The 18,165-nt window shown below is 31.2% G+C and overlaps 1 protein-coding gene across 1 annotated transcript in view; it reads right to left on the bottom strand.

The window, feature by feature from the left end:
* LOC139486025 (anoctamin-7-like) overlaps positions 1 to 18,165 on the bottom strand; it is an 80,337-nt gene that overhangs the window by 5,710 nt on the left and 56,462 nt on the right. The window contains exons 17-24 of the mRNA XM_071270715.1: positions 16,642 to 16,771; positions 15,118 to 15,251; positions 14,110 to 14,190; positions 12,612 to 12,724; positions 9,063 to 9,185; positions 5,259 to 5,330; positions 3,027 to 3,095; positions 380 to 441 (exon numbers count right to left, since the gene is read on the bottom strand). Of these exons, the coding sequence (XP_071126816.1) occupies positions 380 to 441; positions 3,027 to 3,095; positions 5,259 to 5,330; positions 9,063 to 9,185; positions 12,612 to 12,724; positions 14,110 to 14,190; positions 15,118 to 15,251; positions 16,642 to 16,771 (784 nt within the window). The remainder of the gene's footprint in view (positions 1 to 379; positions 442 to 3,026; positions 3,096 to 5,258; positions 5,331 to 9,062; positions 9,186 to 12,611; positions 12,725 to 14,109; positions 14,191 to 15,117; positions 15,252 to 16,641; positions 16,772 to 18,165) is intronic.

Here is an 18,165-nt window from a genome sequence, read left to right as displayed (position 1 = left end):
CATTTGCCATTCTCTGGAGTTTTATAGCAGACTACATGGTATGAGTTCTCCTTTTTGTTGGAGGTAGTACAGTGACCTATAGTTGTTTTAAACTTCTAAAGTGGCGGATCCAGGGAAGGGGGGGGGGGGGGGGGGGGGGGGGGGGTTGGAACCCCCTTTTTTTTGGCCGATCAATGCATTTGAATGAGGACATATAGTTGGAACACCCCCCCCCTTTGTCCTGGGTTAAGAAACCCCCCCCCCCCCCCCTTTTCAAAATGGCTGGATCCGCCACTGTTCTATGTTATTTGGTTTATGGCAGAGTGTTGTCCCATTGGCAATTATACCACATTTGCTTATGTTCATTATTAGACATAAAAAAAATATTACTATATGCTACCTTGATTAATGGTAGGTTGAATACCTGATATACTTTTGATTGTGTGTGAGCTGTCATTCAAACTGAAAAGAGAAAAAAAATATATTAAGTTCTTAATGCTCTCAATATTTATTTAAGATGCACTTTATATCATACCCTTACAATTTCTTGATTTTAGTCACCTGAAAATTTCATTGAATTTTGTTATACCATAATGCATTGAGAACATAATTTACACTGTTATCTAAAATATGCAGATAAATCTCTAAAAATAATAAAATTTCAAGCTTCATTGAGTATAAGTAATTTTTTTTTAGATATGACATATTATTAGGGAGTACTATATACATGTAACAGATAAAACACTAACTACAATTTACACTTATCATACAAAAAACTTCATTGATGGTACATTTTAGTCATAAAATTAATGTTGGTTTTAGGTCATCCTAGTTAGAGCAAAATATATGAAATTCAAAGGATGAAATTTGCAAGACAAAATTAGTAAATGTTAAAACTGATGACATGCCAATCTTATGTTATTTGATAGAGTTTAAATGCTTTTATAATTTTTCGAAATTCAGCAGTTCAAAGGTGACCTTGTCATGCATACTTTATTTTCAAGTTATCAATCTTGAAAAATATCAAAGAATCTTTTTCATATACCTGTACGCAACATTACTCAATAAATAAGGCTGGAGGGAAAAGCAGTGATCACCTAGTTGTCCTGCATACAGGAACACAGTTACCTGGAAAGAACACACTTTTCAAGTGCTGAAATTCAGAAGGAATTTATTTTGATTGACAGGATGCACATTGGTTTTCGTATTAAGTATAAGAATTACAATCTGATGTCACATGTAAAGAGGGTGTTTTGTTCCACACTAAAGAACACTTGATACAATTTTTCAAATTAGTTAAAATTCACATTATGTGACCTTTTACTAAACAAAAGTTATAGCCAAAACTATAAACACATCCTTTTTTCTAGGGGGAAACTGTCACCAAGAGCCAATGCACGTCGAGTTTAAGGGGGACTATCGAACATGCACAGCCCAAGGCACAGGGGGTCAGTCTTTCACAAGACTTAAGCAATGGCAGGCAAAACTATAAAGCAAGCAGCAAGTTGTAACAGTTTTATATAGCAACAGGTCCAAATAATAATAATGATGCCAAAACAATTTACAAACAAATAAAGTCCAAATGTTCCAAATAATAAAGTCACTAATTTCACTAATTCTCAGTTAAAGTTAAAGTCCAAAATGTTCGTAATATTCCAAGTTGATGTTTTCTGGTTGAACGATTACATTTGTGTTGAGCTGTCTTTTGAGTACGGGTTTCTCCTGAGTAGCTGAGCCTGGTTGGCTTTTGAAGCACTCCTATCTGGATCACACCGACGAGACTACACTGGTGACTATATCATGACTACATTGTGACTGCTTTGTGACTTCAATTAATTCAAAAAAGTTGATGGTCCAATATATAGCACATCGAATAAAAGCTCAAATTATGACGAGTATTACTAACTATAAATTTATGTAATTTGAGTAATCAAAATTTACTACAAAACTGCCAAAGGTAAAAACTAAGAATAGTGTCAATTTAATTAAGCTAATTAAAAGATAAGTTAATTATATTACTTTTGACTTGAGTAATTAGTGACATGCTGACAGAACAAAATTGACCTGACATAATAATTTTACAATTTTCCTTTTAATAAAATCAAAATAAAATGTTTTCAAAAAATGACATAAAAAACTTTAAATACAAAAACTACCCTATAACAAAACTCATAGTTCCTGATCTCTGTCTTAATGGTCCAACAACTTTACATAATCTCTACTAAAAACTAGCTATCTACTTGATTATTTTCCTATAATTTCTTGTCATCCTGAAATATTTGCCAATGGATGTTGATCCTTGTATGACAGATGAATATATAAAGATAAAATATCTGTCCAACCATGTTGATAATGTGGCATAGTGTTGTCTACACAATATAAGTAAACTAACATACATATTGAATTAACCCTTTCCTCCGTAATGACGCCACCCCCTTTACTCCATAATGACGCCTTTTGACGCCTGTGGGGTACCTCAGTTGAAACACTTTGACTACAAAATATCAGCATCAGACTTAAAAAAAAATTGTATCCCATATGAAAAGGATATTCATGAGAATATCTGATTTGAATTTCATTGATGAAATATTCATTTTCACAATGCATTAATACTTTAAATCTGATTATTTCTTTTCATTGAAAAAATCCTATGCAAATCAAGTATGTGTAAGAACAAAAATTCCACGGAGGAAAGGGTTAAGCGATGTGCTTCCACCACATGTGAAAATGAAAAAATATATAAAAAAGCCCAAAAACCGAACTTTCTAAAAAAAAAATCCATCAATGCCAAATTGGGAGTATATTCAGAATTTGGCAGCTGATTAATCTCATGGTTCAAGCTGACTACACAAAACCCTAAGTGCAATAAAGGATATACACCTTACAGCAAAACTTAGCCATGCTAGCTAGGCCATTATCATGACTTATATTATACATTGCATTCAGCCTCCTATGAAATTATAGTATATAACAAAAAAACAGCAACTCAGGGTATTGATGCTTTAACACTATAATGACTACAAAATATGTGATACACATTTCAATACCTCATGGCTGTTGTATCAGTATACAAATCCTCCCTATCAGGAGGAGGTTTAACCTCAGGATCAGAAAATCTGTGTGCAAAAACAAATACAGACTTACATTTACCATAGAGAGTAGAATATAAATTATAAGTACATAAAGTTCTTTCAGATTATTTATCTGAACATGCAATCTTAGTAAAAGAGTTTAGTCTAAACCATATTTATTTCATATCCCATATATTTAGTCATTTCAAAGCAAACCACATTTGACACACATGTTTGAAGTGTGCAAAAATGTGTGCACATTTTGTTTATAAGGATCTAAAATAAACAACTATCCATTCTACTGCCTGTTCTTGTAAAAATTACATAAGCCAATCAAATTTTAGCCTTGAAATATCTGACGGCATGAATACTAAGGACAAAACAAGAGGATCTTTAAAGGTCTTTAAAACAGAAAGTAGAGTTTTCAGATCATTTAAAGTAAAGCATGGACACGAAATTCCTAATCATAATTAAATTGATTTGCAGTGAACAAGGGTTTGTTGTTGGTTGTACATTGTTTTTTATTGTATCTTTAATTTTTTCTACATTGTTACTTTAAAATTTTGAACTTTCATTTAACAAGTGAATCACAATTGTTAAAGATAATCTAATATTCTTTAATTAATTCTTATAAATGAATACATAGAAATGCTTCTTTTATAGAATTTAATTATTAAAAAAAATATGAGTTCAGCGACACCAAAAAGAAGATCTCAGGGCTTCACATTCATGAAATTGTTCGATATACAATTATCATGATTATAGTACATTTTTTTGTACCAGAATCAGAAATCAACTTGCACCAAAATGTTGAATTTGGTGTTTCAAGCAAAAATGTGGTACTCTGAGTACTGAATAAAATTAAATGACTGAAAGGCAAGGAAGATCAGAACTTATATTAATTCATTATATTGTAATATCAATAACAGAATCAAGTATTTTCTGTAAGCGCAAACACATCCATACATGCTACAGATGAAATACCACATCTAGGTAAAGAAAATAAAGTGCAATTTGTCCCAGGTATTTAATTCTGTAATGTCCTAGTACTGATGACTTACACAGTCTTTAAAATGAATACATCTTAGAACAGAAGATACAACAATAATATAAGTAACAGTGCTAAGTAACCCAACAAATACTTCCCTTACCCTTCATATTAATGTTCAATGTAAAATTAAAGAGGTTAAAAAGAATATTACTACTGCCATAAAAATAACCTTTTGTTTTGAATGAGGTACAAGTGGTTCTACATTTTTCAAGTTCATTAAAAAATAATATTGAATTCAACTTATTTTTAAGGAAACTTTAGAAAGCAGAAAAGTAAGAAGAATCTTCGAAATTTTGACATTTTGATCTACTCATGTATAAATACATTAACAAGCTTTAAGATAGAAAATCATGCAAATTAAGGAGGTAGACCTCGGTTAAGGGAAAAAACTCTTAAAATCATCAGTACGTTTGTGTCAACCATTTTCAAAAATATATTCTAAGATTCTAGGTTACATAGATTATTTTCAATCTGTTTCAGGTAAATGCTTAAAATACATTGATGAACTTGACTTTTACAAACGCTTAACTGATTTAAAGAGTTATCTCCCTGAACTAAGGTCTACCCCCTTAATTGCTGATAAATTGGACATAAATTAGCTATAAAAGTATCATAGAAAATAGGTATTAGTACTATAGATAAATACATGGTTCCACTGAAAATTAAATGTTTGTTTTCCTCATTTTATAATAATCACATCAACTAGAATTGAAAGAAAGTTTACACCTGTGGAAAAAGAAAAAAAAATAGAGTACTGCATGGTGGAGAACCACATGCACAGCTAATGAGAAAATGTAATGCTATTCCTGAGAAATTGTCTGTTTTTCCTTAGAATGTTATGCTATTTCTGATCATTTTTTACTATTCCGAAGAAATGCTATGCTATTTCTGAGAAAATGTTATGCTATTCCTGAGAATTGTTATGCTATTCCTGAGAAAAGTTATGCTATTCCTAAGAAAGTTATACTTTTCCTGACAAATGATATGCTATTCCTGTGGAAAATTAGGCTATTCCTGAGAAATGTTATGCTATTCCTGAAATATGTTACAATTGCTAAAACCCTAAACCCAATGCACAGGAGTGGGAATCATGCAGGAGTTTGTACTCTTGTTGACCAGTGTGCAGTGTGCAATGAAGCATGTATGTTGACTTTTACCTTTCAGGAATGGTGTATTCTGGTTTCTTATATATTAAATCTACTGTGGGTAAAGAAGGATATGGCTCTTTTCTGTGCAAAATAAAATTCATCCCGTGAACATGTTAATCTAAATGATTTTAACACTGAAGGATTAACAAAATTGTATGTTATAATTAAATAAAAGTGTATATGTTTAAACTCAGTATAGTCAATGGCATACTAGATATATCAAGTTTAAAAGATGACAAAAAATATCTAATTCTACAAAACGTGTAATTTGAATGTTATCTAGAACTAGAGGCTCTCAAGAGCCTGTGTCGCTCACCTGTTACTGTATTTACTGATGTCGGCCATCTTGGTTGGCAGGCAGGGTCATTAGACACTTTTTTAAAATAGATACCCTTGTAATGATTGTGGCCAAGTTTGGTTAAATGTGGCCCCTAGTTTTAGAAAAGATTTTTGTACAAGTTACAAAAATGACGAAAAGTTGTTTAATATTGACTATAAAGGACAATAACTCCTTAAGGAGTTCTCTGACAATTTTGGTCTTGTGACTTATTTGTAGATCTTACTTTGCTGACCATTATTGCTGTTCACAGTTTATCTCTATCTATAATAAAATTCCAGAAAATAACCAAAAACTGCAAAATTTTCTTAAAATTACCAATTCAGGGGCAGCAACCCAACAACCATTGTCCGATCCATCTGAAAATTTCAGGGCAGATAGATCTTGACCTGATAAACAATTAAACTCTGTCAGATTTGCTCTCAATGCTTTGGTTTTTGAGTTATAAGTCAAAAACTGAATTTTACCCTTATGTTCTATTTTTAGCCGTGGCGGCCATTTTGGTTAGATGACCGGGTCACTGGACACATTTTTTAAACTAGATACCCCAAAGATGATTGTGGCCAAGTTTGGTTAAATTTGGCCCTGTAATTTCAGAGGAGAAGATTTTTGTAAAAGATTACTAAAATTTACGAAAAATGGTTAAAAATTGACTATAAAGGGCAATAACTCCTAAAGGGGTCAACTGACCATTTCAGTCATGTTGACTTATTTGTAAATCTTACTTGCAGAACATTATTGCTGTTTACAGTTTATCTGTATCTATAATAATATTCACAATAATAACCAAAAACATCAAAATTTCCTTAAAATTACCAATTCAAGGGCAGCAAAAACTTTAACCTGAAGCGAACGGACGCACAGAAGGACGGACGAACGAACGGAGGCACAGACCAGAAAACACAATACCCCTGTGTTCTATTTTTAGCCATGGCGGCCATCTTGGTTTGATGGCCAGGTCATCGGACACATTTTTTAAACTAGATACCCCAAGGATAATTGTGGCCAAGTTTGGTTAAATTTGGCCCAGTAGTTTCAGAGGTGAAGATTTTTGTAAAAGTTTACGGACGACAGACGACGGACGCAGGACGACGGACGACGGACGCCAAGTGATGAGAAAAGCTCACTTGACCTTTCAGGTCAGGTGAGCTAAAAACACAACTAATTTTCAAAAGGTATGCAAAGACGGTCAATGAATATGTATAGGGATTAACACCAAAAGAGTATGATTGTCACCTTATTTTCAATGATTCTGAAAATAAAATAACTATTTTTGCACCAGGTAAGCAATTATAAATATACTTTCCCACCTCAATGCACAATTATTGCAGGCAAGGCAACATACATTTTGTTTCCCCATATGTGACCGTAACATGATGCTATTAAATGGTTATTTATAAATAATACCAAATCAAGATAAATTTGCATGCTAACATTTTTAACTTGGTGTATTGCCCATACCAAAGAAATATTGTATAAAAAGCCTTATGCAACAGAGCTGTCTCATTTTGTTTCTAATGTGTGTTTTACAAAACTTAATATTGCATGTTTTGTATAATGTCATTTAAATGTTGGCAATGAGCTCTCCAGAGCTTTTGTTTGTAATAAAATTTTCATTTCTATTCTATTCATGGGACGAATGATTGATGATTACATCACTTCATCAAACATATGTTAGTTGACATTAATTGTAAAGCAAATTTTAGAAAATATAATAAAGCATAGATATATATTTTTTTGCTAGAAGAATAGATAAAATTGAGAATGGAAATGGGAAATGTGTCAAAGCGACAACAACCCGATATATATACTTTATACATATTGTTATTTTATATTATATATAAAAAAAATTCACAATTCTTACAAAATTTATAAACTGTTCTTCATAATCCTCTAATTAGCAACCTATAACTTAGCAAGACTTTTTTTAATTGCCAATCAATTTCCCTGCTATTATAATAAGTTCTAATGTCCATTTTTTGCGACTGTAAGCCTTAATTTTTCTTGACGTTTTACGTTTCCGCAAATTGGCATTACTTTTCCATAAAAAAAAGATGACGTTTCCAGAAAAAAAAGTTTACGTTTCCGCAAATAAATATCTTACTTTTCCGGGAAAAAAGTAACTATTCCGGAAAAATAAATCATTACTTTTCCGAAAATAATTAAAGAATACCTGTTGATCGAAAGCAAAGTCATAATACAAAATAAATATTTATTAAGTTAAAGGTCATCATAACATGCAAGTAAAATTCATCATTAAAATGTATGAAAACATATGTACAAAAGTCAGCACTAATCAGATATATCTTGATATGAGTTCATAAATCAGTGCTGGCAGAATATTTGTAGCCAACACGTCGTACAAAGTCCACAGTTGTGCATTCACCGTTTACAAGTTTTGTATTTTGTCAGTCAAGAAGGAAGTCCATCTTCTCCTTTACATATTTCCGAATGGATGCTTTTACAGTTAGAGTTATCATCTTTATGTAAGATGTTGTTTGCAGTTTCAATAACACAACGACAAAGACAAAAATGTTAAGATGGCTAGAGTAAAACTGCTCGTTCAGGTGGACATGAAAAGACTCTGCACCATACGTTGTTCTCTTTTCCTCGGTGTCAGGAGGTGATGCCCAAATGGTTGATGGATATCTCAAATTGCAATTGCCATCTATATAAAATTCCAATATATAATCGGCAAACTACATGCATTTATCGTCAGATGGAGCATCAGCTATTAATTCAACAAAGCATTCTTCAATCATGTCAGTTGGCAAGTAAGCCAAAGTTTAACTAATCCTTACCAGAGTCAACTGGTTATATCTAGTATATTGTAGATATAAGATCAGAACATTTTCTTTATTAAAAAAATAAAATAGATAATTTATCTAATATATATTCAAATATTTATAATTTACCAAGTAAATTTCCGGAAAAGTAATAAATACATATTACGGAAACGTATACTTTAAATTTGCGGATACCTAGTATTGGGAATATGAAAAATTAGCGGAAATGCAATACGCCCATTTTTCTATCTTCATACATTTATTAAATCTCATCATGTAGCTACTGTTAGCTTCAAATGGAGTAAAATGTTTGTCGTTGAGGTTATTCTAATTTTTACCATCATTCTTCGTATGGGGTACCCATTCCTACCCTCTTAACTGGTAAATTGTTTTATAAATGATTACAATTTTCATGAAGTTAAAAATACAATGTTAAGGTTAATTTTAAGTTATCCCATAGTCTTAAAGCTAACAAAAGCCATAATTCCTAATTATTAATTACTCAAAGTATTGTTTAATTATTTAGTTCAAAGGCTGTATAATAATTAGTAATTAATATAACTAGTCATAAAAAAACACTAGGTGCCAAAGTTATATAACAAACAGTAGTGATGTGTTTATCACAAAAAAAAACATTTCTCTAAAATACCAAAAATAAAGATAACTGTATGTCATTATAAAAATACCTACACATCAGAGTCAGACTTTTTCTCTTTATTTTTCTCTTTTTCTTTTTTTACTATTTTCTTTGATAATGAATTTGAAGTGTCGTCATTCTCCTCAAAGGTGTCATAATTGGAGGAGCGTTCTCGCCTAAAAAAAAATATAAACAATAGTTTAAATACATATGATTAAATAATCTCTTATATAGTTCAATCAAATTACCATGAAGTACTATAATTTTTTTATGGTCACATTTGAATATCTACATGTATTAAGAAATGTTTTCACCTGTTGATTTGCAAAAAGGATAAAAGCCTAGTAAGTCAACAAAAGGTAAAAAAATATGTATTTTAGAGGGCAAACACAAAGTAGTTGTTCAATGTTTATGACTTTTCAACAAAGAATATTTATAACTAGATACCTTTCACTGCCTTTATGCATATTCCATATATCTATCTTTTTTATCAACTCTAGATATTTATAATCAAATAAAAACTTTAAATTTTTGATGCTCTTAATCTCTGTATTTGACTTGACCATCCAACTGTTTATATTCGAGCTTCACTAATGAGTCACTGCATTAAATATACATTATTATTTTCCTTGTACCTTTAATGACTTTATTTTCATGACATATGACAGTAGTAAATTAGAAAAAACAAGAAAATGGATTTTAACAAATGAGTTCGTTTAGCCAATTGTGATTGGCTGACATTATTTTGTTATCAGCCAATAGACATAATTAAGTCATGTGATCGTGAAGTCATCAACGTTTTTTCATGGTTTTCTAAGTTTTAAAATGAAATTTAGAATTGAATTATAAGAAATGACTGTAACATTTTTTTCTGTCTATTCGAAATAACATAAAAATGTGGTGCATACTGTTAAATAACCCGCTAGTCCCATTATTCAGTGTGCACCAAATTTTTTATGTTATTTCTTCATAGACAGAAAAAATATTACAGTCATTCTTGAATTAAAATAAACCATTCAGGAAAAAAATATATCAACTAAGAGTTAGAGGAAGAGTAAAGAAAATAATATAGTTTAAAATCAGAACTATTGCAACTTTTTTAAATACAATAGATGTGCAAAGAAACAGAAGGTTTTTATATACATCCACAAACAAATTAAGAAAGAATTCAGAGGAAGTGATTTATATATGGTGCACATTTTGCATTCAAACAAGTGAGTCTGAGCCATGCACTCTAAGCAGATGAGGGAATACAAGAGGTGTCTATCATTTCTTTATAAAACATTGGGTTGATAAACTACTATGTTCATGTGTTAAATATTTGTTTTTTATTCATTTTTTTGTACATAAATTTACTGTTAGTTTTCTCGTTTGAATTGTTTTACATTATCATTTCAGGGCCTTTTAGAGCTGACTATGCAGTATGGGCTTTGTTCATTGTTGAAGACTGTACAGTGACTTATAGTTGTTAATTTCTGTGTTATTTTGGTCTCTTATGGAGAGTTGTCTCATTGGCAATCATACCACATCTTCTTTTTTATACTTAACACAATTTCTTGTACTAATCCAAATTTACAATTAACTAATACCAATTCAAGCTATTAAACTTTAAGCAAAACGTTTTTTTGAATTTTCTCTGAAATGGATTTCAAATTTATATGGAAGCTGTTCATTTCACTCTATCTGAAAAGACATCTTCCAACTTTTTGTTGCAAGTGTTTGCGCTTGAAAACAATAACATGTATCCTTCCATTTACTGTAGAAACATTAATATTCGTGGGTTAAAATTTCGTGGTTTTGTCTCTCTTTTAAGATTTCATGGGGATTTAATCTCTTGGATATATTCTTTCCACGAAATAAACAAAATTAAATCCTCCACGAAAATTTCTGCCCTTACAGTTAATTATCAAAAATGTTTTAATTATAAATAAGCTTCCTGGTCTAGAAGGTGTTACAAGTGATCATGATGATTGCCTGATAAACATAGGCATGTAAACATAATAAGACATTAGACCTATTCCTGATATGGTAATATGTAGGTTTGATTGAAATGACAACAATCAGCGTTTTTCCTGGAAAATCTTTTGAAAGAATTTTTATGGTGTAATGTGAAATTTTGCCATCCCTTATACTTCCCGAAAAAAAACTATGCATATCAACATGACAAGGTCTTTTCAATATAACGGAATTTGATGAGACTGTCATCAAAGTGAGAGGGCTAGAGCTAAAAACCCATGTGATTATAGACTTTCCAAATTGATTTTCCTCTAAGTTCAGTATTTTTGTGATTTTACTTTTTTCTATAGAAGGGCCTAAATTGTTAGAGAAAAATGTTAATTGAGAATGTGAAAAAAATAACAGAAACAGAGTGTATAATAATAGTATTTTTCACAAGTGTGTACCTTTGATAATTTCACAATTCAAATAAATTCACATATAATATACAAGCCCGTATTAATTTCAGCTTTGAAGAAGTTCAAAATCATGCACAAAGAAAATGGGAAAATAAATATTTGCAAACAGGCTTGGTTCTAAAACTTGCAAAATTCACCACAAAAATACACCATTTTACTTTAGCTGAATATTTATCTGAATTTTCATTCTTTTATAAGTAACAAAGCAAGCGTGGTCATTATTTTTTTTTAGTTTATTAATGTCTTGGTGAATTTTTTTCAATATCATGCATTTTAAAGTTAACTTACGTCAAACTGTAAATTAAATTATTTTCAATTATATTATATTAGTTGCATGCTTAAAATCAAAAACCAACGATGTACCATGAAGAGATAAATGAAAATTAAGTTAACACCTTTTTCAATACATTTTTTCAAAGGAGTAGGTTCAAAAACCCATAGTTTTGGCTCTAAAACTCTGAAAAATTTAAACTATGATTTGGCAATTTTGACAGTTTCTAAAAATTAACAGTGGTGCCACAATTTGTCCACACATATTTTTGCATTAACAATCTTTACACCATATTCTTTACTTTTAAACCAAGATTTCAATGCATGAGTGGTGGCCACATATAAAATCATTAAAAAAACTCACACTTGAACATTCAGCTGTTGGGGGAGGATCTTATTCTCAAAAATATTTCTGAATATTTTTTTCTAAACAATAATTATTGAGGAAAAACTCAGATATTTTTTTTCTCATTTTTACATTTACTACCATATCACAATTACATCTTTCAATAAGGGACGACATCAAAAGATTGATTTAGGATAAAAAACTGAAATCAAATAGTTTGGGGGTGGGGGGGGGGTCAACATTGCTGCAAGTTTTGTTAATCCAAAATCGATTTTACCTATATCCATATAGGTAAATCAATTTTTCCCAATTAAGTTAAGAGGGGGGGGGGGGGGGGAGGGTCAGTGAAAAAACTATGTGAATTAATTTTTTTTATCCTACATTGAACTTTTGATGTTGTCCCTAATATACCAAATCAAACAACTTCAAAATTGTTATAACTTTTTCTCAATTTATGTGACAATCTGAAGCTTCTTATTGTTACTCTTCAAATATATAATGGGAGACAACTCCAATGCTACTTCCTTCAACAATCATGAAGAATGAAATAAAAACATGAAATACAATATTACCTTCTCTTGGAATATTTTGGCACAAGTTCAGAATAGTCCACTAAATCATGACTTCCTTTTCCTTTCTTGTCTAGTGTAGATGTACCAAGGAGTTTTGCCACTTGGAATTTTTCCTGAAATTTATTGTAATATTACAACACAATTAATGCATTATTTATCAATGTAATGCAATATTATAAAACATAAAGCAGACTTTAACAAGAATGTGTCCATAGTTCACGGATGCCCCACTCCCATTATCATTTCTATGTTCAGTGGAACGTGAAATTGGAATAAACAAGAATGTGTCCATAGTACACGGATGCCCCACTCGCACTATCATTTTCTATGTTCAATGAACCGTAAAATTGGGATAAAAAATATAATTTGGCATTTAAATTAGAAAGATCATAAACTAAGGAACATGTGTGCAAAGTTTTAAGTTGATTGGACTTCAACTAAATCAAAAACTACCTTGACCAAAAACTTTAACCTGAACAAACGGAAAGACAGACGGATGCACAGACCAGAAAACGTAATGCTCCTCTACTTTTGTAGGTGGGGCATAAAAAAATATGTAGCTTAAAGGACTCTAAGTTTACTTAGTGTAGTATGCTAACTTTAATCATTTTCATCTAAATCTGATCTTATTCATGTAATTGCTATCTTTGTACATATTAATATATATAAAACTTTCTTATATCTATGTATTTTGCCAAGAAAATCAAAAAAATATTCTAAAAAAAATAGTTATGAATCCTTCAAGACATGCTATGGATATTGAGGTCAATCTTCATCAAAATTTAATACAGTTATCAAAAATTACAAATAACCAGCCATTAACTAAAGGTGTATGTCTTTGTCCCAGGTGACTTTCAAATTCACCTCAATTTTCAAAAAAATATTGGAAACCACTATCTTTTCAGGAAATCCCTTTTTTTTCCATTTAGGCATTTCATTTGGATTTCTAAACAAAGTTTGCAATTTTTTAACTCTTTTGGTGAATCTTATTTAAGACAAAATTCTAGCTTTAAATCTTCACAAAAATTTATTTTGATGTATTTTTTCTGCTACTAAAAACCCAACTGTAAAATTTTCAATACACCTATAACTGTGTATATATTATAAATGAAAAACATTCCTTTTTACAAAACATTTTTTCAAAGTATTAAGTAACAAGAATGTGTCCCCAGTACACGGATGCCCCACTCTCACTATCATTTTCTATGTTCAATGGACCGTGAAATTGGGGTCAGAACGCTAATTTGGCATTAAAATTATAAAGATCATATTGATCATAAGGAACATGTATACTAAGTTTCAGGTTGATTGGACTTCAACTTCATCAAAAACAACCTCGACCAAAAACTTTAACCTGAAGCGGGACAGATGAACAAATGAATGGACGGACAAACGGTACGACAGACAAACGGATGCACAGACCAGAAAACATAAATGCACCTCTACTATTGTAGGTGGGGCATAAGTGGGGCATAAAAAGAAATAAAACAAAACTTACTCTTCTTATATCTAATGCAACAGCTGCTGGTACATCAGGAATGAGATAGGCTAAAATGAACTTCAATCCAAAAACTATATGCTGAAACAATCGTAAATTGTTATTAATAAGAGATATTATCTGTTTCTTACAGGGTTTTATCAAAACATTGAAGATGTCTGTCTTTAATGCAGATTAAAAAGAAAAGATGCAAATAATAGCAAAAATAGCTTTATCTCCAAAGTTTTTGTTTCAAATCTGCCACTTTTATATAAAAAATGTACTTTTTTCAGAGACCAAATAAATCTTTCTATGGAAAACAGTTCTTGTTTTGAAATTAAAAGTATCTGGACATAACAAATATCTTGTGAAAGTTTTATTTTCTTTTAGCTCCGTGTTGATTGATTGTTGGTTGCTTAACGTCCAGTGGCAAATATTTCATGCATATTTAGGACGAAGCTCTGTGTTGAAGGCCTCACTTTAAAGTTGAGATGAAGAACAGCAATAAAAATGCATTTCCTTTATTTTTTGTGTAATTTTCTGTTGTTTTTGTGCATGTAATGATTGTGTGGATGGATACCCCATTATCTTTTGGTGTTTTTTTCTATTATGGTCAAAAATCTATATTTTTGAAGAAAAAAAAAAAAAAATTCTACCTTTTTTTGTACAAATGTATGAGTGATATTCAAGAAGAAGGGATAATCTATATTAGATTTTTACTTTGCATATAACATCTAGGTATTTGTAAATAATCATTACATCAAATATAGTCCAGTTTCAATATTTCAGTTATCAACAATTTTACTCTTGGTCTATTTATTTAATTTAGCAATTAGTATTTTTGTATTTTGTTTATTGTTTTTTATATGAATCAGGCTGTTAGTTTTCATGTTTGAAATGTTGTACATTTGTCAATTCACCTATTTTTATAGGTACAAATTTTTTGTAATTTTTCTTTACCAATGAAATCTTAGGAAATTGGTTCCATATAAATAATAATGATTACACTATATATCAAAATATACATACCTCAAATCCTATAACAAGCCAGAGCTTTTCTGTTGTAGTCCAATCTTGAGCCCACGAAGAAGTGAAAGCAATGATAAATCCATTGGTAACTACAGCAACTAAATTGACAAACTGGAGGATTCCATACCATTTACCTAAAACATAAAACATAAAACTGTTTGACTGACGGTTGATTTCTAAATGCTAAGAGGACAAAAATAATTCGTGCATTTTCAGAACAACATACAATAGAAATGAGTAAGTTTGGTAAGGGCTAAAGTTGGCCCAGAATATCAAATCTGTTGTTTAAGGTTAAGACATGTTTCAAGTTAATGAAAAGACACACAATTATAGACAGTGAAATGGAATTATTTTTGTATGGCTTTTCTCATGAAGCGTTTACATAACAACGCAAATAGGACAAAAGTAGATATTTTTGTGAAATTGAGTAAATCATCCAGATTTCAACAAAATTTAGCCTAGGAAACATAGACAATGATAGAGCGCCGGCTTTGACACACTAAACATCCAAGTCAGATATGTAAAATGTTATAACAAACATTATGTTAAAATATCTTTTTTGTAGACACATGCTCTCTATTTCCTGTCCAACAAATAAATGGAAATTTACTCATTTTCATTGAATTTTGGTGGAAAATCAAAGTGAGTGCTCTTTGTGAAGTCATGAAAAGAACACAAGTGCATAAATTTTCAACAAAAAGACATTTTCTTATCTAGTCATTGTATATTAGATTATTAGCTATGATTCATTGTGATATTGGTCAATAAATCTAATTTGAAATTGTAGCTAGAAATAGGGGCCATATAACGGCCTTGTCAAACCTACTCCTTTCTATTCTTGACTCATATGTAGGTAGAGACATAAACAGTTAGCAGCTTGAAAATCCTGTTTAAAGAAATTATATTAGAACTGTTTGCCGACTATAATTCTTACATTTGTTTATGGTATCAATCATGGCTGCATCAAATATATTGATTGATTGATTGGTGTTTAATGCCACTTTCAGAACTATTGTGCTATTTTGTGGAGGTCAGTTTTTATTGGTGGAGGAAGCCGGAATGCCTGGAGAAAACCACCGACCTTCAGTAGGAAAACTGACAATCCTAGTCAATTAAGATTGGAGCCGAGCACACCTGCCACGTGCTGGATTCGAACTCACAACCTCAGTGTTGATAGGCTTGTGATACAGAAGATCGACTACTTAGACTATTCGGCCACTGAGGCCCTGCATCAGCTTGTAGGACAAGTTATATGGACAACAGGATGTCTATTTAATTACACCACTTCAACCCTAATTAATCCTTGAAAATTTGAACTGAAATATAAGTCATTTATCCATATAAATATGGTCAAAAAGACAAATCCTTATCATTATGTTGACATCTTTAGGTTTGAATGATTATATCCCTTGGACAAATTGATCAATAATCAACCATAAAAGAAAGAAAAAATTATGAATCAAAACAATCAAGAATTCTAGATCTGTTCATCGTGAATAGTCTCCTATCATCTAAAATAAATACCTATATCCCCTCTAATTGCTGCTACTGGACGTCTATACATCCACAACAATCGTTTAGCATCCACTCTGATGTCGATAGCATTTGTTAACAATGCCAATAATGGTGCCAGAGGAAAAGAAGCTGCAAATAGCTGTAAAACAAATTTCATAACAAGTTCATTCTTTTATATAAATAAGACCGTTAGTTTTCTCGTTTGAATTGTTTTACATTGTCATATCGGGGCCTTTTATAGCTGACTATGCGGTATGGGCTTTGCTCATTGTTAATGGCCGTGCGGTGACCTATAGTTGTTAATGTCTGTGTCATTTTGGTCTCTTGTGGACAGTTGTCTCATTGGCAATCATACCACATTTTCTTTTTTATATAAACTATCGGTGTGTTAGATTAACTTTTTTCTGTTTCAAACTTAACTAATGTAAATACAGGGTACAATTGTTTTAGTGTAAAACCACACATTTCTTTGTACGCCTTTCCAAAAACAGGAGCATGTAGTCCTGTGGCTTTTGTTGGTTGCTGTCAGCTGTTTTCGATTAATGTTATTAATGTAACTTAAGGGCATACGATACAGTTTTAATCCCATGGTGAATGTTTGACGAAAGTTTGCATGCAAGCTATTTTTTCACCTAGTCAATTCAAATATGTAATAAACAAGAATGTGTCCCAAGTACACGGATGCCCCACTCGCACTATCATTTTCTATGTTCAGTGGACCGTGAAATTGGGGTCAAAACTTTAATTTGGAATTAAAATTAGAAAGATCATATCATAGGGAACATGTGTACTAAGTTTCAAGTTGATTAGACTTCAACTTCTTCAAAAACTACCTTGACCAAAAACTTTAACCTGAAGCGAACGGACGCACAGACGGACGAACGGATGCACGGACGAACGGAGGCACAGACCAGAAAACATAATGCCCCTCTACTATCGTAGGTGGATCGTAGGTGGGGCATAAAAATATACCTTCATGTGTTACTTTTAGAAATACATGGGGTCGAAATTTTAGAAATTTACTGAAAATTTCGGTTTCTTGGACATAATTCTATCCTTTGGAATGACATACTTAACTTTTTTGTTTCAAAAGATAATTATAAACGCAAGCATTTTGTAAAAGCATCTGGAATATCTTCTCTACAAAATAATGCTTAGAATTTGTGTAACAAATCTTTGAAAATTATTCATTTTTATCACATTTTCATGATTTTAGTCAAAGAACGGCAATTTTTGCTGTATATTTATCTAATTTTTTTTAAATTCATCGGTGATTTGTTCATAAAATTGGCACAAATAATCTTCATGCATAATCAAGCCAAATGTCATTTTTAAAAAGAGCATCGTTTTCAAGTTAAATCAGTTTGAATGATAAAAAATCTGTCAAAAATGCATCTTTTCCTGTTATGTCACAGTTTGACGTCGTGAAAAATAACATTTTACGTTAGCAACGTCATTACCTCCCCTGTAACTGTATCGTATGCCCTTAAGGGAGTACCCAACATTTTGACTAAAATAGATTTGCCTTGTTTA

The sequence above is a fragment of the Mytilus edulis genome, chromosome 8, assembly GCF_963676685.1.
Source record: "Mytilus edulis chromosome 8, xbMytEdul2.2, whole genome shotgun sequence".
Classification (NCBI taxonomy): domain Eukaryota; kingdom Metazoa; phylum Mollusca; class Bivalvia; order Mytilida; family Mytilidae; genus Mytilus; species Mytilus edulis.
This window is presented reverse-complemented; position numbering and strand designations above follow the sequence as displayed.